The following is a 21,028-nucleotide window of genomic DNA, read 5'->3' as shown; positions in this document are numbered from 1 at the left end:
TGAGCCTCTGAATAAAACAATTGTTCCTCAAGTACGAGCTCCATATTCTCACTGAATATATCATACTGTATGAGCCATAAAATCCTGATGTATTAGATTTTGTGGAAACTCATCTAAAAATACTGTACAATACTGTGCTTCATTAGTGTTTTGAATGAACACAAATAAGACTCTAGCTCATTTTACTAATATATCACATAACTAAACAGTGAATAGTGTAAGAGAAGATGTTTTTTGTAATCTGAACTGCGAAGGCAAATCTATCTGGCTAAAACATGCTCACACATGTGCATTAATATTTCAGACATTACAGAGAGCTTATTGATCTCAGCAGGAACATTCAAACTTCCCGTGGAACAATGTGTGCTTATTAAGCCCAGTCATACACTTCTCTTAATAAGATGTAGCCGATTTTCTTTATTTTTTCTTCAAAAACAGGCAAAAGTAATAGTTTTTTTGTTGTTGCTTTGAGCGTGCTATTCAAATGCAATCAAATATCATCAGATAAGTACTATGAAAGCACTGAACAGAGCTTCTATAACAAGCCATTTTATGAACATAAGCCACAGGTCACCTTATAACACTGAATTCATGGCCATTTGTGCATTGCGTTTTGAGCCCTGTGGGAGTGTGATTCTTCCAGTGTCAAGCGCTGGGTGAAGGTCAACTGATTTTTATTAGGTCTGAACATTCAGTCAGAGACTTAAATTTAGGGTATTTTTAATATTTGCAGGTTTTACAATATATGAGAATTTACATTTTCAGAATGCCTCCAACAATATTTAGAGATGGCAAAGTCATCCATATTTAAGATAAAAAGATTAACATAACACAAGAAGAATCATGGCTCCGGAAGTAACCATTTACACAAACACATATACAGTATCCAAAGCTTCTGAGATGCATTTGGTAAGACTTCAAACATTTTAAACAATTCTACTCAAAGTGATTTTACAAAGAATTAAACATCCAAAAGAAATTGGGAGAGTGTCTGTTGAAATGTAATATTTCTGAAACGGGTATGATAGCGAACTGAACACCAGTGAATATAACTGACACATTATTTAACATGCAGCTTTTTGCTGAATTATGCATGTACTACTACAACATTAGCAAATATTTTTAATTAGCTTTCTTTGTCTAATATTTAGATTTTGTATATATAATTAACAAAAAATATGTTTAATAATTTTAGTTTACAATAAGAACACCGTATGAACCAGGATGGACTGAGCAGCAATCTGTCATTTAAATTTAGAATATTCCACTTTATCTTAAAGTTTTTCACATGCTCTGTTCAGATAAAAGAAAGATGAAAGAAAAACAAAACAGATGGGAATAATTGTCTGTGCTTATCAAATATAGCAGAGATTTACATAAAAGGCACTGTGTTGTATCTAAATCAGATCTGTTTATTCAGAATAAGCCATGTTTATTTCCAGTGAAAACAGAGAAAGCCAAATCAAAGGAAATAAAGCACTTTTAAGTGAGAGCTTCCCCACTGGACCAGTTTCTCAGGAGCTCAATCTAGGTCATGACAGCACCACACAGATTCTGCTGCCTTTTCTGCATTTGGTGCTGATTATAGGGGAATTTTCTAATTTAGACACAGTAAAATTAGTTAAACCGACCTGAGAGCACTACTTTTTTAGTAGTTGAATCTTTATCAAATTATATAAAAAAATTATTACAAAACATTAAATAAACTAACAAGAAAGGGGATGCATAGAGCTTTGTGAATGATATGCAAACCAATGTTTTGATAGTCTGCAGATTCAGTGTGTGGGGTTATGGGAAAAAATACCCCCATAATGCATTTAGAGCTACAGAAATTACTTCTATTTGGTGATAAACACATTACATAGGCCTGAGAGGGAAAAATGCTACAGTCAAACTGCTTCAATCCACAAACACACAGACTTCATCAGAAAGATCACTCAGAAAGAGTCACGCCGTAAAGAAACTACAACAATTGGTCCAGAAAGCAACGCTCCTCAATGATGATATTGTGGCCTAAATACAACTTCCATCCTTTGTCTCTTAAATATAACCTCTGCCCTTCAAATGACTAGGATCTGCATTGTTCTAGGTGAAAAGTCAAAGATCAACATTGTTCTGTGGTCACACTTGGTGGAATCATTGTTTTCTCATTATTCAGTGAATCCAGAACAATCCTGTTTACAGAAGTGAGGAAATGGGAAGCTACCTTATCTTTCAGTGGAAAAAGGAACTTACACTTTAACAAAGACACAAAAGGCCACAGGAAGAATAAAAACACAGCAGTGTCACGCAAGCCTGACCGATTATGCTATCATCCTAGCAACAACAGCAGGCATCAGAGCAGTGCAATCTGGGAACAGTGCATTTAAATCAGTACCATTCATCTTAACTACACATTAAACAACCTTGACTATCAAAAGGCAGCTTGAATTATTCAAAGGTTTAGTGGCAAACCTGACATTAACTTGCGTTTCAACCTGACTGAAAATACAGCTAGTAGGGAAAGCATTGCTGATTTTCTTTGCAAAAAAACAAAAACATGGAATAAAAGCAGACTGAGATATAAAAAGACCAGGAATAATTGATTATGAGCCAGACATGTATTCAATCTAAGAACATAAATGTTAAACTGATTTAATATTTAACATTTTTCAGAATAAATCACTAGTGCATAACCTTTTTAATGCCTAGGGAAACTGGTTCTTGAGTGGTCAGTTCAAGGGATTGTTCACCCAAAAATGAAAATTCTATCATTATTTATTCACCTTCATGTCATTTTTACACTTGTATGATTTTGTTTCTCTGTGGAACATTGGGAGCGTTGGGAACCAGATAACATTAGAGCCATTGAATTCCATTTACACAAGAACAGACATTTCTCAAAATATATTCTTTTGTGCTCCACAAAAGAAAGAAAGTCAATTCTGGAACGTTATGAGGGTAAGTAAATGATGACAGAATTGTCATTTTTGAGTGAACAAGCCCATTAAGGCATCGATCATTATAAAAGTCTTCAGATAAATAGTCCAACCTGCTTTCGATTCGAAACTAAACTGAAACAAAAGTACAACAAAAATCAACGCTGCACCCAACCACTAACCATCATTCTTGGGTGGCCTTTTCATTTGACATATGACATTTCAGATTTTATATTGCAAACAAGAAATAAAAGCTGGCGTCAGCTTCAGGCGATCCATCACAGAGATTTGCATGAGTCACACCTTCGCAAGTAAGATATCAGTCAACTCTTGATGCAAGAGTTTGAGTCGTCCTACTGTGGCATGAACAACTCATCAAAAGAGTAGTCAAAAGTCCTCTTAAGTTTATGATAATAAGCAGCAAAACTGCTGTATTGCTTGAGAAAAATATAAACCCTATAGGGTAGAAATGTTTACATTCAGATTTTAGATGAGAATAGACATGCTACTGTACTTTACATGCAACTGCTTAGTAAAGGGCCATAATCTCTGAATCAACATCAAACACAGGTTTTTTGAATAGAAATTCTGCTAAAACTACAGTATAAATGATGGAAAACATATTGAAGGAAAATTTGGAAGGTGCAGCACAGTGTTACAGGCTTTGGTTCCATCCCATCATTGATTTGAAGGGAAGGGCCTCTGCAGTCCAACTGCGCTCTTATTGGCCGAAAAGATGGATGGTTCTTTCACCCAATCACAAGAGTCCCATCTGTATAAACAGGAAAGGCACAAGGAAATGTGCATTTAACCCCACAGCTCCGTAGACGATATAACGATATGGCAATTCCACCTCCATGTGCTGCCTGGCCTTCCGAACGTCACCACTGGGAATCCCAAAGAGCCAGCAGACGAGCGGGATGGTGAGAGCCTTCATTACGGCTCTGGTCGCCAGGAGAATGAGGACACCCAGGACAAAGCGGAGTAGACAGAGAGCGATCAGGCTGAGGGTGACAGATGGGGGCTGCAGAGGTAACATCGATGCAGGTGGGTCCGGCAATAGGCCCAGATGATAGTTGACGTGGGATGCCAAGGCGATACCCGCACCAGAGCCCAGGATTTGGGCGGTGTCGCCGCGTGATGTGCTCCAGGTGTCCAAGGTGAAGGAAAAGAGACCCAGGCCCACGTGAAGAGAGATGATGATTAGCGGGGCGTAGCGATGGGTGCGGTTGAAGGTGTCAATTATCTCCAGAGCAGGACTGAAGACCACTACGATCAGCAAACTGTACAGGAAACCGGCAATGATGTCCTGAAGAAGACAAATACAAATACAGTAAGGTCAAACCACAGGAATAAAAAGAAAACATAGGCGAAGGTGCAGTGCAGAGAAAAAAAACAAAGGAAATTAAATGAAAAACAAAAGATAATTTACATTTAAAAGAGGCTGACAGAGAAACGTAGATATTTGACTAATACTTTTTTCACGTGTAAATCTCTAGGAAATTTGACCTAATAATAAACTAATTCATTCTAAAAACATTGCCATAAACAAGAACAAACAAATATTGCAGGTGCAAAGAACAAAAGAGGAACAATACAACAGGGTAAATACTGTACTTGTTTAAACCAACACACATGTTTGGAACCAAAACTCGGTCAGATTTTAACATGATTTGTCTGTTCAGACCAATATGTAAAAGCCAGCAGACAGGCTGAATAAAATGCAAATCCCCTCCCTGACAGTAGGTGGTGCTTTTAGAAAAGCAGAAGTAACAGCAGCGGCTCTGGGCATGTGACCAAAAACGCATATCTTATTGGCCGACCAATGCAATGGAAAAAAGATTTGAATACCTCTCCTAAGAAAAAATTTTTTTGTTGTTTTTTAACTTATAAAAAATACATCGACTGCATGCAAATGTTCGTGATGGTCTGACTCTGAACAGACGCATTAACAACCGTTAATTTAAGTTAAAATTCTTATAGCAATGAATATTCACGGTGTGAACGCATACTGAGACCGAAAGAGGTTGATGTATTTGAGGATCATGTATTTACAAACATAGACAAAATAAATACTTAAATTTGACTTTGTAAGATTAAACTAAAAGTTCTCTTAATTGAAACGAACGACAAACTTTTGCTTGAATATTAGGGTTGCGCGGTATACAGTACTGGGAAAATATCGGTATATATTTTATTTAAAACGGTACAATATCATGTTTTGCTCATTTCGGATACGCTGCTGTTCCGAAGTTCATCGATAGGTGGCGAAACTGGCAAATGTGACAGGATAGAGAAAAAAAATGGATAAAGCAGTTGAATCTCACTCAACACGGCCAAAACTATACGTCATTAGTAGGGCTGTAATCTCCCAGTCGACTAGTCGATTTATTGGTCGATACGTTCTGGCTCGACCAAAATTCTGATTGGTCGATTTTTTGCAGTGTTAATTTCATCAGGTGGAAAGCACTAATTGCTAATGCGGTTGTTTTCAGAGCACCCCTGTTTCACAGGTAACAGTCTGTCTTGAGAACACCCCCCCTGTTTTCACTTTTTTTTGGATTAGCCCAAACCACTGAAGACAGATTGAAGAAAGTACTAGAAGACCATGTTCTCGTGGTTTGCTGAATATTAATTTAATTGTGAGTGTTTAATTTACAGTCAGTCCTCCTTAACCATGTCAAAGACATCGGCACTGTGGCAGTATTTTACAAAAATAGATAACGGAAAAAAGTCAAATGCAAAGTTTTCAAATCACAACTCGACTACAAACATGGCATATCACCTAAAAACAGTAAGCTAACTTGTCTGCGTTAGGTTGCCCCATCTATTTTGAGTAGGCTATATGAACATATCAGAATATGGCACATGTTTTAGTCAAATAATAATTTTATAACTGCAGGCGCACCCGCCTGCAACGACGTAGCATCCCCCAGACACACCCAGACCACGCTGGATGTTAAGCCTCCTCTATCAACCAAACGCAAAAATACTATCACGGAAGGAATTGTAGACTTTTTTTTCATTAAAGTGGACGTGCTTTGTGTGTTTAAGAGTAAAAGCTTCAAGTTAATAGTCCATTCGTGTCTCAGCCGCGAAGCTGAGCTTCAGCCTCGCTCTGTGCGAGGACATGCACAGAGCTGTTGAAATGATAGTGTCTGTCAGTTATTATGACATATGACAAAAACAATTGTCTAAATTATGTTGCATATTCCTCAACAGTTCTTGTGCTGATATCAATAGTTGACATAGTACTATTTTCGGAAATCATAGGCTATGATATTGCGCGGTGCTCGCATCGAGTATGGTGAAACGTAGCTACACTTTTGATCTTTTCCACATATTTTCCATCTATGTGGGTAGGGACGCTTTAGCCTCACGTGCGAGCCACGTCTCTGTGGGCAACCGCATTAACTAGTGTTTTCCAGCCAGATCCAATCATGCTGCATGCTTATTGGCTCACTGACGTTGACGAGATTAACCCCTTAGGTATTAAAATTTGGTAAAGAAAGACAAGATGTTTCGATACTCGATAGTATCGAGGCAATTCGGTCAGTACCTAAAAAGTATCGAACTCGATAACCAGCCCTATTCGTCAATTTTGCTTTATTTTTTTGCCAAGCTTTATTTTGCTTGGCTTCTGCCATGTTAAAAAGACATAAACTCTTGCATTGCATGTTTGGGCATTTTGGGGGCAGTGCAATGAAAGAAGGGGTGTGTTTGTTTGGGTGGATTTCAAATCTAAACAGTGTTTCTCAGAAATCGCTTACTGCACATTTAAAACATCATGAATATGACACATATTAACTAGCCAATGTCCATTTACTCTCCCCTTCAGTCACTCACACAAACTTAACCCTAACCCAACTTTTACCTCCTAAACCCCAACCTCAAAACTGACCTTTCAGCATTTGTAGATGTTAAAACAGAAATCATTCAGTCCCTTTATAAAGCGGTTTTCCTAATGGACCCCAAGTACATTTGTCTGGATGCTTTCAAAGTACTGTCTGTCCATAAGGACTGAAACATTACCTTCATGAGAAACAACTCACCTCTTTCTTTAGTCTATCAGTCATTAACCATGATGGGCTCACTTTCCACATCTGCTATAGAACATGGGTTCACAGCTTTTACATATACGTGTACTTGTGAGTGAGTGTGAGATAGAGAGATATCCTATCTGTCTTTAGTCCTAGTGATTCTTTTTATCTGTCAAAATGTGAATCCGTGTCGACCGATAGATGTGTGGCATAGCTTTCAGCAAGCCATAATTGTGCAAGCAAACACACCATGAAACTTTAAAAATGAAAATTTACATTCCAGTAAAGAGAAAGGAATAAAATCTAGAGATAAAAGCTTGAATGAAAGATTAGAGCCACTCTGGGTCTTGAAACAGTCAATTTATACAATTTAAAACATATTGATGATTTTGTGGTTGATTAGCAACATAATCAAGTTAAAAAATATTTTAATAAGCATTTATTTGCCCATATTATTTCCCAAAGAGTGTCAGATCTGACAAGTTTCACAAACCCTTCTTGTCTATGAGAATGTTAAGGCAATCTCACGGTTTCCATGGGAACAATCTCTAGGGCAACGGCCACTCATCCCCCCCCAACAGTTCAACCAGACTGATGAGGTCACCCTGAGGGCAACATGACCGCTTAGAGCAGACATGGAGCAGAACACCCAGATGAAACATTTTCAGGACTGAGGAAAAACCATGTCATCCAGACGGACAGACACCTCGCCAAAAGATTAAATCATTCAGTGAAATTACACCGTTTATTACTGTAATAAGATGATGTCACACTTAAAATATCACCAATGGGATTTACCGTGTCTGAACACGCATGTTTATAATGGATGGGGGCTATGGGGCAGCATCAGGCAACATGAGACATAAACAGATAGATATAGTTATACCAGGCCGCTCAGTCTATTCCAGTAGCCTAAGCTCACTATTCAAGTCATATGTTATCCTCCTTCAAAATGACAAAACGTTCAGCAAAGGCATACTGAATTGATCTGCATTCACACTAAAAGAAAGTAAGTAAAGTTAAAGATACACCAGGGGTTTTTGTTTCTTCCCAGTATGACTGCCTTAATGTGAACACACACACACACACACACAACGCCCCCTGAGGAACCTCATTACGTTGCCTGGCCTTTATGAAAGCAGCAGTCTTCTTAAAGGGGTGGTTCATTATGATTTCACTTTTCTAACTTTAGTTAGTGTGTCATGTTGCTGTTTGAGCATAAACAACATCTGCAAAGTATAACGCTCAAAGTTCAAAGCGAAGGAAGATATTTGCTTTTAAAGAAATCCTATTTTAAAGTCTACAACAAACGGGTGGTAGGGACTACACGACATCACTAACCCTTAAATTTACATAAACCCTGGCAGTCCATATTGAGAAGATTAGAGTTGTTGTAGTACAGCACATTTGTGAGTCTGCTTAAGCGGTTGCATCCGTCTTTTCACGTGCAACACAGTACGGAACACAAAAGCAATAGCACGTGAAGACTAAAATTTTACTGTTTCTTTATTAATTTTCATAATAATTTCATAATGTATTTTGTGAGTATCATAAGTATGTGTGCTGAGCAGAGATATGGGATGAGCTATATTTTGCTAAGAGGTATGTGTGCAATGTAACACGTTCACTGAGCAGAGATGTTCCAATTTAGAGGATGACACGGGAGTGGATTTTCACTCCTGTCCCGTCCCACTCCCATAGAAAGAAATCTTGTCCCGTCCCACTCCCAGACCAAAGTTTAAAAAATAATCCCATCCCATCCCGCTTCTGGTAAATTGACTCCTAATCCCATCCCGCTCCTGTTTAAACTGACTCCCGCTCCTGTACCGCTCCCATATACGGCAATTTTCGCTTGATGAACGAAGCGATGCTTGCCTGATTCTTTCCCGAATTTGCCTTGCAAGTGTGCTTCTTAAGACCGCTCGTCCCTGAATCACTTGCGTACTTGACTAAGACTAAGCATGTCTTACAAGCAGCGTACATTGTGCTATCACCGTCACATTCTACTCTCATAAACTTAATTAATATTTCAGACTTTCCGACCAGTTCTGTGAACTTAATAGACATGTCATTACTTCTGACTTTGCGCTGTAAATCATTTTTTGCCACATCGACTTCTCCGCGGCTGTTAGCTCCCTCCATCACTGCTCTTTGAATTTCGGCGGTAAGCCGTGACAAAAAGCACTGATGGCTTCTGGGACTGCTGGGTCGTGTAGTTATTTTTTAATTGCGTTACATTGTAGGCGTATTAAAAGGAAACTACAAAATGATGCATTTACTTTTTTCTTTTTTTGTCGTCTTTGCTATTGGTTGATTCCCGCTCCCGTCTGCTCCCGTTAACCATTTATCCTGTACCGTCCAAATCCCGTGATTGATAGCAAAGATGACTACCATCCTGCAGGAATCCCACGGGAATCCCGTGACCCGTGGGATTCCCGAAAAAATTTCAGCCTCTGACGATACATTAAATGCATGTTCTTTACAAGGAAAGGAATGTTTCAACTGATGCAAATGTACCACTAATGTATACACCGAGGGAAAATGGATTGTACCATGTTTAACGCATGAGATATAAGTTCTATTTTTAAACATAAGCAACATGTTTTCCTAACTTACAAGGAAGTTGTAAGTCCCAGAGTGGTGTACATAAGTTAAATTTTACTGTACCACCCCAGAGAAACAAAGGCATGACAGGGTGAGAGGAAGGAGAAACAGAGATGAGGGGGTGAGGAAGGAGAAACCATTACAGCTGGCATGATGGGGTGAGGGAATAGAGAAATGGGGAACAGAGAAATCTGGAATGAAGACCTCCTCACCTCTAGCCTTATTCTTATATGCCTGTTTCTCTCTGTCTGACACATAATAAATAGAGATCTCTTGGCAAAGTAACTGGTGTAGTTTTCGCGATTCAACAATAATGGTGTAGATTTCAAATCTACAGCATGTCACTCTGTAGGCATCTTACAACAGTTCCCACACAAGCGATTTTATAGATTATCATGACAGAATATGCTAATTGAAGATAGTTAACTCCACATCAGCAACATAAATTCATCAACTAACCATTCAGAAACGTCCTGTTGCATTCTACAGTACATGTTGTCACTTCTTGAGTCTCTCCATCATTGTTCGACATCGGTTTGAACATAAAAGGCAGAACAGTTTCTTACATTTTAGTGCTTGTCTGGAGCTGCTTAAACACACACACTAGCTATTGAAGCTCCGCTCTCTGTGCCGGGAGCAGCAGCTCATTTGCATTTAAAGGGACACACACGAAACAACACGTTTTTACTGACCCTCAAAAAGGGGGGACAGATAACAATTATCTGTGGGGTATTATGAGCTAAAACTTCACATACACACTCTGGGGACAACAGAGATATATTTTACATATTGTAAAAAGGGGCATTATACCACCCCTTTAAATCACATTTTTATTGTCTTGCCTGATAACTGATAAATGGAAGTGGCTATTGAAATGATATGCTATTTTACACAAATAAACAAAAGAAAAATATTTAAATGCTACAAGTGAATTTAGGAATCACAACATTATAATGTGCAGTTTGATAAAAAAATTAAAGTCATAATGAATTTATATTTGACCCTCTTATTAAACTAACGTTTTCAGGGCTGGACTAATTTCAGGCTGGGAAATATCACACTCATCCAGGCCATCCCACACACCCACAGCAATTTTGAAACCACAGACAACCCTATTTTTTGTATGTCTATCACTTAAAAGAAAATAAGTCTAAATCCTTAGGATGGGACTGTGGAAAATTATTAAAGGTTCTCTCTTGAACCGCACCTTCACTTTCCCCTCTCTTCATTGTGTACACTTTTTTTCTTGTACCTGTCACTTCTTCACCAGCAGATCTATTGTTATTAACAGAACTATTTCCACTTTGTTGCAAAACAACCAACTCGTTTAATGTAAGTGAGTGAGAAATAGATAACAACAAAGGTAATCGAAATGTAGATTTACCATGCATCCCAAAAAAAATACACACTGCAACTTTCAATCTTTAATTATTAAATAAAAATAATAATATGTTTTGTTTTAATTTGTCTTACCAGTATGGAGTGCATGCCCATGTATATGCGGCTCAAACACACCAGGAAACACCAGCTGAAGGCCAGAGAGAGACCCAGCAGCAGAGGATACTGTGGAAATAAACACACACTTTACTATGAGACAGACAACTTCTGCAAAATTTCACAATGAAATTCATCAGCAGTGGTGCAAATGCTAACCACCTGTTAGCTCAGAAACTTCTAACGCATTTTTAAAATGCAGGTTTCCAATTTAGGAGTAAAAAAAATCTTTTGTTAACATTCCATTCACATTTTGATCTACAACAAACATTTTATACAGTCATACCTTAAATTGAATTTTGAAACTTTTTAAAAAGAGTTAAGGAATGTACAAACTTTTCCATCAATGTACATGAATTACCAGCAAAGGATAGGACTGATTTGCTTTTATCTTTTTTGCACCCACATGACTACAGCAGATGGCAGAGGAGAAAGAAGATCTGTCTGTCTTGCTCTGTCATTTCTGTGAGTTGTATTATGGTTTTTACCAGATGTGTAAAATGTCCTCCATAACACAATATAACCGTTTATGCACAGATGGTGATCTAAGAATCAAGCACACACACACACCTTCTGTTAGGCTGCGGGCCAAGTGTCACAGTGACACCTCAGCTATGGCTAACCTGCTTTCATGAGGCTGAAGGGTATCTGTTCTGGATGCGTGTCCAACGTCCATATGTCTCAAGTGTCCATGGTAGTATCTATGACTATACCATCCTCGTCACTTGCTACATAACACAATGTCATTTGCCCACAGACGGACCCCTCCTGTGGTAAAACGGCCATACAACCAACAAACACTGAAGTCAAACCCTCAGCACACCATAAAACAACCACTTCACTACAATTACCAACCCACACAGCAAAAGATGGTCAGGCAGATAAAAAGAGAGAGAGCCATAGCCAGCGGGAAACTTTAAAAAGAGCATCAAAACTCTTAACCGATTGTACTGGTTAACAACATGCAGGACATTTTATCATAAACACTTTCTGTAAACTCGCTCATAATTATTTATAGAAGGATGTCTAGAATGGCAATAACATTCAGTAGACACATTTTCATTCCTACTACTGTTGAAGATTTTTGGGTTGGTAAAATGTTTTTTTTTTAAGTCTCTTATGGTTACATAGGCTGCATTTCTTTAACAAAAAGAGATTTCTTTAAGGTGCTCCAAGCGATGTCGGTTGACGTCACTTTTTGTTGATGTTTAAAGTATTGTCAAACAAAACGGAGGCTAGCTAGACCCTCCCTCCTCCTCAACGCGCACTAACCCCCCAAATCCTTCTCGTCGGTTATTGGCTGGAACAGTTTGTTATGTTTCGTGGTGCGGGTAAGCCCAGTTTGTTTTTGTTGCCGTTTGTGGAGCCTGGGGTGTCTGCAGAGACCGCTTTTTTTTTTACAGTATGTTCAGGGGACAGGCAGCTAGCGGATAGTGAGGAGATGTTTGCTGTATGTGACAAAAAATGTTTTGGCCTAAAAAACACGTGACATCGCTTAGAGGACCTTTAAACAGCAATACTGTGAAATGTTATTACAGTTTAAATTATTTATTTGTTGGCAATTTATTCCTGTGATAGCAATCCTGAATTTTCAGCATCATTACTCCAGTCTTCAGAGTCACATGATCCTTTAGAAATCATTCTGATATGCTGATTTCCTGTTCAAGAAACATTTCTCAATATTATCAATGTTGAAAATAGTTGCTCAATGTGTTTTGGAAACTGTGATACATTTTTTTGATAGGAAGTTCAATAGAACAGCATTTATGTGAAACTGAAATCTTTTGTAATATTACATATGTGTTCACTGTCACTTTTGATCAATTTAATGCGTCACTGCTGAATAAAAGTATTAATTTATTTTTTAATTTTTTAAAAAAAAGCATACCGACCACAAACGTTTGAACAGTAGAGTGGTTTATGCAGTAAACAAGGTATGCATTTCCCCTTCTCAGGTTTTCTCAGGTTATTCTAAAACATTAATTTGTATTAAATTGCTGAAACTAGGCTAATAGCTAAAAAGCAACACATTCCTAGTCGTGGTTCATTCGGATTTGTCGTCTGTCTGTGTGTTTGCCGACCTACATCCCTCTCAGACAGATTACTGCAGTTTAAACACTCCAGCAGAGATTTACATGCACTAACGTCCATGTTTAAACATGTAGAGCGATGGATTTACAGTGAAACCCCGGCTGCCAAGAAAATGACACAGCAAATAAAACCTCTGGCTGCTTTAACTTGGAAATTTCCATTCAGTGCAATATCATAAAGGGGAACAGGACATTTCCCCCAAGCTCAGTGAAACTGAGGGTATTTTTCCAAACCTTCTAAACTCTTACTTCTGCTTTGCCTTGCAAAAGACATCCCATCCCAAATGAAAGGAGAACTCATACATACAGCTGCATGCGTCTGCTATGTGAAAATCTCTTCTCAGGCAAGAGTGGTTTCACAGACAGAGTTTTGTTCACTTAAAAGGTGAAGTATGCAATTTCTGCACCACTAGCTTCATTGGTTGACAAACAGATAAAAGATAAGATCCATTACAAGAAAAGCATTACACTGCCTACGCATCAAATAAATGACTAACTTTGAAGATACATTTCAAAGTGAAATCTAAAATTATGGAGAAGAGTCTTATGTCTGAATAGATTTTCTCTGACAGCAGAACATGAACATGCTGTAACACACCTCTCTCTGGGGTCATACAGTGTAACTGTAGGGTAAACACTGAGTCAAGAGATTCAGATGAACATCAGAGACAACCATTAAAAGGACCAGAGATCCGAACCGCACCTCATGACCTGAGACCACATGACACAGACGCTGGACCACATGCTGAACCAACGCACACAGATCTTTCCCTCCCTTTCATCTGAGCCTCAACTAACCTCATATGCTGAACATCTGCCTCTGATTATAGACTGTGTGTGTGTGTGTGTGTGTGTGTGTGTGTGTGTGTGTGTGTGTGTGTGTGTGTGTGTGTGTGTGTGTGAGAGAGAGCTCTCTGCAGCGGTGTATGCTGGTTTGTGAGAGAAGATTTGATTGTGTGTGTGTGTGTATAAACTAAATTATAAATGATTAATGTGTCTAATCTCCATGATAACAGCATGAAGGAGTCTGAAAATGTACAGTGTGTGAGTGTCAGCAAGCAGGAGACTGAGTTTGTGGTCATGGGCGGTGTGTGTTGCTCACCCTGCTGAAGCATCATCACACAATATTCAAATTAAAATAACACACACACACACTTACCCAATACAATATGAACTAGCATATACCTGGGGAAGATATTCTTAAAATATTCTAAATATAGGGTCCCTGGTTTAAATTTTTTATTTTGTTAATATTTTTTCTGAAGAAAGACAAACATTAATAGTTGTGTACTTACTGAGTCATACAATATTGGGGGGTCAAAATTACAATTTGCGCCCAAAATTCATAGCCAAATTACAGGTGGAGAAAATGACTATAGAAAGATGGCAGTAGCCTTGAATTATTTTTACACAGAGATAGGTAGGTATATTAATACATTCTGTTGTCTTTTAATACTTGTTGCACTGACAGTTCAAAAATGCGAAGAAGCATGTTTTTCCACCCAAAGTTGACATGCCTGAAATAAAGTAATAAAGATATCTCAAAATCTTAAATTTGTAAGGCTCTATATGGTTCAATCCCAGAGATATAGGGATCCCAATGTGGATCCATGTGCAAATTGTTGAACTTTACCCATTTTCAGTGGTTGTATAATTTCTATAGAAGTGCTTCCTAAAAGCATGCTTTTATGTAAAAACATTTTTATTGAAAAAGATAACTTTTTTTATAATGCAACAAAGATTGCTAAAGTCAACAGATTTAACTAATAGACCTATACAGAACTCTGTGTAATAGTAAAATAATGATGTTGCCTATGAAGGTAAAATGATGTCATTAAAGAATTGCATGCTCAGGGTAAGATGTATGAAAGTGTACATAAGATTGTAAGCGTAAATTAAATTTGCACGCACAAGAAACTTTGGGGAAAAAATTATTTGCAGCATTTTATCTGTTATTCTTATGTGTAATTCATGTTTTGTGAAACCGCAGCTTGCTAACGCAAAAGAAATATAATCTGTATTCTTATGACTTCCATTTTTCAGCACTCTGCCTGTGTGAATTTTTAGGTAACAACATTAATACTGTACATGAACTATGTGTAACTGAAATCTGAGATCTAAAAAAATAAGTCCTTATTATAATGGTGGGACATTAGCACCATCTGAATTAAAAAATAATGTATTGTGCAAAGAGCTACCAGAGGTAAATGGCACCATTGCATTCACAATATCATCTAATAATTATTATTATTATGTGATGATATAAGAAAAAGTAAAACAGAATAGCAGCTTGAAAGATGAGACAGACTACAGACATAAACCAGAATTGAAGTGAATGGGATAAGTAGAGGGTGGATGAAGAGTGCTTATCAGTGAACTAGCAGAAGTCTGCTGATGATTGACGGTAAAGACACAAGTGAGTGGGCCAAAATCAATCTCAGCACCCTCAGATAAGACTAAACTAAACAACGTTGCCTTGAACACTCAAACCCACCAGTCTCTAAAACCCACAGCAAGGATTGGAGTCTCCTGAAAGCCTCTCTGCATAACCAGAGAATATACATCTAAAATATACACAAAAATGACAATTCTGTCATGTTTTACTCAAGTAACTTATAGCAGAATGTCCAAGCAGCTGTTTTTTTCCATGCAAATTGAGTGAATTGGTGACTTAAAGGACAAGTTCGGTATTTTACACTTAAAGCCCTGTTTTAAGATCGTTTCTGATTAAATAGAACGGTTAAGATTGAAATTTGGACAAATGCTGCTGTCCCGAGAATTTTCGGTTTCTGTGTTCCGTGAGTTTCACGTCTTTGTAAACTAAAGTTTGATGCGTTTTATGAATGATTCTTCCAGTGCCCCTATGAAACCATTGTGTAGGAGGCGGGGTGCTAACACAGAAACCGAAAATTCTCGGGACAGCAGCATTTGTCCAAATTTCAATCTTAACCGTTCTATTTCATCAGAAACGATCTTAAAACAGGGTTTAAGTGTAAAATACCGAACTTGTCCTTTAAAGAATTTAAAGGTTTACTCCTCACACAAAGCTATTATATTTGTTGGAATATACTAGCAAAGCACTGATGTTTTTGGATCTTGACAACCTCTAGTGCCCGTCCGCTTTTATTGTATGGAAAAAGAGCAGCATGAACATTATGCAAAACTTCTCCTTTAGTTCTTCAGGAAAGAAAGTAAGGGCAGGTTTGGAATGACATGACAGATCTTTTGTTTTAAGGAGAAATGTCCTTTTAAAGCATCTGTAAAAGCAACTCACAAAATGAAGATTTGTGCAATTTTATGGCACATATAAACAACACCATGAGGCAGCAGTTTATTTTATCATGTAAACTCTCACTCAGCAGAGTCACAGAAACTCTTAAACATTCCCAAATCATCTTCCTGCTGACAATCCAACTGAATCCTCCTAAAATACAGTTTGTGTTTATTATATGAGAATAGCCAAGTTCTGATGAATGTTACATAATAAAATGTCAAGGGTCAAGCCAGTCAATGTTATTTGTGTATTCTAAAGGTCATTCTGTATTAGTTGGTGGCATTTCTCAAGAACAGTCTCATTAAATAGTTAAAAGACTGGTGCAACAACAATAGACTCGTGTGGTTATATCACAATATTACCTAAATGACATTGACCTTGCATTGTAAAATCAGGAGTGAGGGTGAAAGTAAACTATTCTGACCTAGAAAGCAAAGAAGAACAAATTCCACACAATATTATATTACTGTGTAATAGGTGTCATCAGGTTGAGATAAGCTGCAAATGAACTAATAAGACTCAAATAAAATTCTCTCTACTTTCTCACAGCAAGGCATAACAGAGGAGTCTGTAACACCTTTTTGTTTCACATTGTATGTCACCCTGTGTTAGAATTTAGAGGCACTGTATGCATTTGAAACCTGCAATTTAGGGTTAGCTTCATAACTTAAAGTTGGTTATACTGTACTTGATGACTAAAACACAAATTTGAATATATAGCTTAACACAGGGTTAAGGGTCCTTTAAACAGGGATAAAAAGACGATCAAAGTGCACCCTGATATATGCCATTGTTGTTAACAACCACCCAGTAAAGGATTTACATTTATTTGAGGATTTAAAGATTACAGAGCCAAATCTGAAAAATTAATTTAATGGGCACCTGTGCGGCCTACTGGTTCCCCTATTCATCTGAAAATGTCCTCAGTGCTGAATACAAATAAAAGTGTAATAAATATACACAAAAATCAGAGAGAAACGGCTTGAATAACTAGTTATAGTGCAACTTCTGCATGTATATCATGTTACAGTGCTTCGTGTAAACTTATGGATTGCAATAATACAACACTAATGTGGGCAATTTCATTGGAGATAAAGTACCGGGTTCAGTGACCGGATGCTGCGTTTGCGTGTGCATGAACGACCAAACAACATAGAAAAATCTGCAGTTTTGAAAATACCCATGTTCATGTGGATGTCATACAGATTTTTATAACAATAATGTGTGTATAATGTAATAGGTAATCGCGAGTATGTGCGTTTAAACTTTCATGACATCATCGAAATCGAGTACAGCGCACCATCAACTACGTAGGCTTCTTGATATCAAGTACGTGATTGCGCTGCAGGCTGCAACGAGGACTTCTTGATCTAAAGGGGTCCAACGTGTATGTTGTATTGTTTTGTTGTTTTAACCATTATATAAAAAAAAAACATTTCTTGATGTAACGCTTTCAAAGGTAGCTTGCTTTTGCTAGCCTCTCCGAAATTGCCTACTCTTTAAAGTTTTTGATAATTATAAAGGCACATGAATTTAAAAACAAATGTGCACAGATAAATAATTTATAATAAATAATGCAATATTCCATAAAAATAAGAATTTGTAAATGTTTATTTCATTGTTACTTTAAAATATATATATGAATAAAATTCATAGCAATATCTAAAAAAGTGGTATCTGCAAACAAATAACACCAGAGCCTTTCCGCAGTACTAGTTCTAAATAAAATAGCAATAACTTTTTTCTTCAATCAAAGTGCATTTGTGTATGTTTCGCTTGAAAACTGTGCTTGTCTGTCTTCAAAATAAATACACTTTGTTTTAACATATTTTTATCTAATGCACTGAAACTCATTACTCATGATTGACATTACACACATCCAACTGTTACATGCACACTCTGAATGGCGTGATGTTCTCACCTCCCATCGACCGTAGGTCAGCAAGAACAGGCACAAGGGTATGGCGGTCCCGGACATGGCATGAGTAGAGGGCATGCTGTACTCAGAGTTGTAGAACATCTCCACCTTTACCACCGGGGGCGAGGCAGGTCTCGGCCACCGGATCACATCTTTCGTGCACTGGCCGAGATACATGACCCATACCCAGACCACGACGAGCCGGCGGCTCACATATGCGTCTATGTTCCATATGAAGAACGGGAAGAATGAGATGTAGAACAGCTCGTTTCCAAGCTCGGTACCGAGCGTGAACAGGTAGAAGAGAAACTTATTCTCGATGATGAACTCCTGTCCGGCGTCTCCGGTGAGAGAGTTTCTGCGCAACGGCTTCACCGAGGATCCTCGAGCGTCGTCCTCGTCCTTATCCAGTGGCCGCGCGGTTTCTCCCGCAGCTCCGTTCGACACGCCGTTATTGCGTTTCTCCCTGTCGGTCCCTGCTCCTGCTGGTCTACGGCGGGTGGCATCACCGCCTCCGTTATCAACATCCCCGTGGCGCGTGCCTGTTACCCCGTTACTCAGTTTGTCACGTGTGTCGGTTTCGCGCACCCCGCATAGCTGTTGGAAACGCGCGACGTGCTGAGGGTCCTGCAAATAGTGCATGAGCTGCACGAATCCCACTTTCAACCCTCCTGCCATGTTTAGCGACAGACTGCGCAAGTTGAAGCCACCTGGTAAGACCGGGATAAGCTGGAGCTAACGAGAGTGAACCGTGCTGTGGGTGTGGGTTATTAAACCATTTTCTCCATTCCCGTACTTATAACAAAAGCCCGATCTAACCGAGACAAAATAGACTTAGAACAACTGATAAAAATATTTATGCACACATGAGGAGAAAATTAACCCGAAAAAAACACTTAGTACTGACCCCACGCCGTATCCGGTTACTGACAGATCCGTGCGATCAATAGAAATACGGGTGGATAGAAAGAAGAAAGCAAGTTTGGGGATTCGAAATGGGAGGGGCGTAGCAGCCGGGCATTGACTGTGATTGGTCAGGTACTATGGTTCTAAATTAAAAAAGATTCATATTTCACCTCATCGGTTTTTTATATTAATTAAATACTATTTCATCTAATTATTGTCCCTACTTGCATTTAAAATATTAACCAGCCGTTCCTGAAATATCGGAGAGCCAGTATTGTCACGTGGTTGCTGCTACTTTTCACAGCGCTAAAGGTTTGATTGCGAATCGTGTTAGTTTAGGATAATCTAAAAGATCTTGCGTGGGCTGGTTTAAACGCACACGTCAAGAACTAATAATCGTTGGGATTAATAGGTTTAAACGAGAATGCTTTTAGTGTAGGCTACATATGTCAACAGTAGAACATAAAAAAGACATGAGATTTTAATGCAGCTCAACGGGGAGTTCGGCTTCTTTGTGCCGCAAAGCGCCCTCTGAAGTAATTAAGTTAACTTTTGTGTAAAAAGGAAACGTTTAGCAACTCCGTCCACTGTCGCAATGACGTCATCACTTTACGGACGCGGGAGCGGCTGCACATGATGATAAATGTGATGATACATAATTATGAAATCATAACTTTTGTATTTGCATATATTTATTTAAACAGATAGAGAAAAAGGACTGCGTGAAACATTCAATATTTGATTTTATTTGACCGCAGTGCCATGAAAATAGACAATTCTTGTATAATTATGCTACTTTTAAATCTTTTGGCAAAATAGCACTAAATTCTCTCTGAGGAAATAATGTTCTCTTTGAAACAAAAAATAGCTTCATTTCAAAATAATCTGGATATCCATGTCTATGCTTTGAAATGTCCAAAAGATAGCACTCTGAATTTAGATTTCAGTAAATTACATTCAGATATTGAAAAATAAAATGCATTACACATACAAATGTGCATAAACAAACAAACAAAATATTAATAGTAAGAGTACCAGTCATTATATACTGTACCAAAATATTTTTGCACTACATTGCCTGTTAGAAAACCTTGTGTAACCAACATGTGAGACATGCACAGCAATATGAGACGAGAACAGGATCTTCTAAGGTTCTGTGTAAAAGAAAGCGAGTGATTTTACACAACATTGAGCATGTATATCTTGTTTTCCCAGTTAATCATAAACCGTGGGTTTTTGCACTAAATGTAGGCCATTGTTATGAGATATTCGACACCCACACAGTTAGGGTTTCCAGATCCAAATATTAAAGAGCCAGAAATGTAGAAAATCCATGTGTGTACAAAGGAGGCATTGGGAACATGTATACCAGCCAGGCAACCTGGACTGATACCTACATTTTTACAAGGGACAGATGACTGCATTATGAACGGCAAGTAGTACAGATGATTGAAATGAATGAACCGAAGAGGTCTATGTTGCTGAGAATTCATTGCCATAACACTAGATGGCAGAGTCACCTTTAAATAACAGTTTCTGCCAAAAAGCCTTAAAAGGCTGTATGCAAATATCTTAACAAAACACAAGTAGCAAATGCAAATAAGCTTTTTACTTTTTTTCCACTATGACCGTGAAATTTGCATGTTACTATGACCCTGTTTAAGTCGACAAAACCAGAAGGCCTTGAAAGAAATATTAGTTTCAATTCTCATTTTCCCTCATACATATTCCCATTTTCTTTTCTTTTTTTGTTAAAGATATGGGAACTTAATTAAAAAAAAACA

General features: G+C 38.1%; 1 protein-coding gene across 1 annotated transcript; it reads right to left on the bottom strand.

The window, feature by feature from the left end:
* Positions 1-393: 393 nt before the first annotated feature.
* On the bottom strand, positions 394-19,346 carry sgpp1b (sphingosine-1-phosphate phosphatase 1b). Its single transcript, XM_077236440.1, has 3 exons — positions 18,342-19,346; positions 11,036-11,125; positions 394-4,227 (listed from the first exon to the last, which is right to left on the bottom strand). Exons 1-3 carry the CDS (start codon positions 19,014-19,016, stop codon positions 3,676-3,678), a joined length of 1,317 nt encoding a protein of 438 aa, XP_077092555.1. The 5' UTR covers positions 19,017-19,346; the 3' UTR covers positions 394-3,675.
* Between the last annotated feature and the right edge of the window lie 1,682 nt (positions 19,347-21,028).

Source organism: Siphateles boraxobius, unplaced genomic scaffold (genome assembly GCF_051911475.1).
Source record: "Siphateles boraxobius isolate OS27281-9 unplaced genomic scaffold, OSU_SipBor_1 20, whole genome shotgun sequence".
Taxonomy (NCBI): Eukaryota; Metazoa; Chordata; class Actinopteri; order Cypriniformes; family Leuciscidae; genus Siphateles; species Siphateles boraxobius.
This window is presented reverse-complemented; position numbering and strand designations above follow the sequence as displayed.

Coding starts and splice junctions, on each gene's coding strand:
- sgpp1b (XM_077236440.1), bottom strand. CDS start 19,016: ATGGCAGGAGGGTTGAAAGTGGGATTCGTGCAGCTCATGCACTATTTG. Junction 11,126..18,341: donor TGACCTACGGTCGATGGGAG/GTGAGAACATCA, acceptor TTATTTCCACAG/TATCCTCTGCTGCTGGGTCT. Junction 4,228..11,035: donor TGGGCATGCACTCCATACTG/GTAAGACAAATT, acceptor TGTCTTCTTCAG/GACATCATTGCCGGTTTCCT.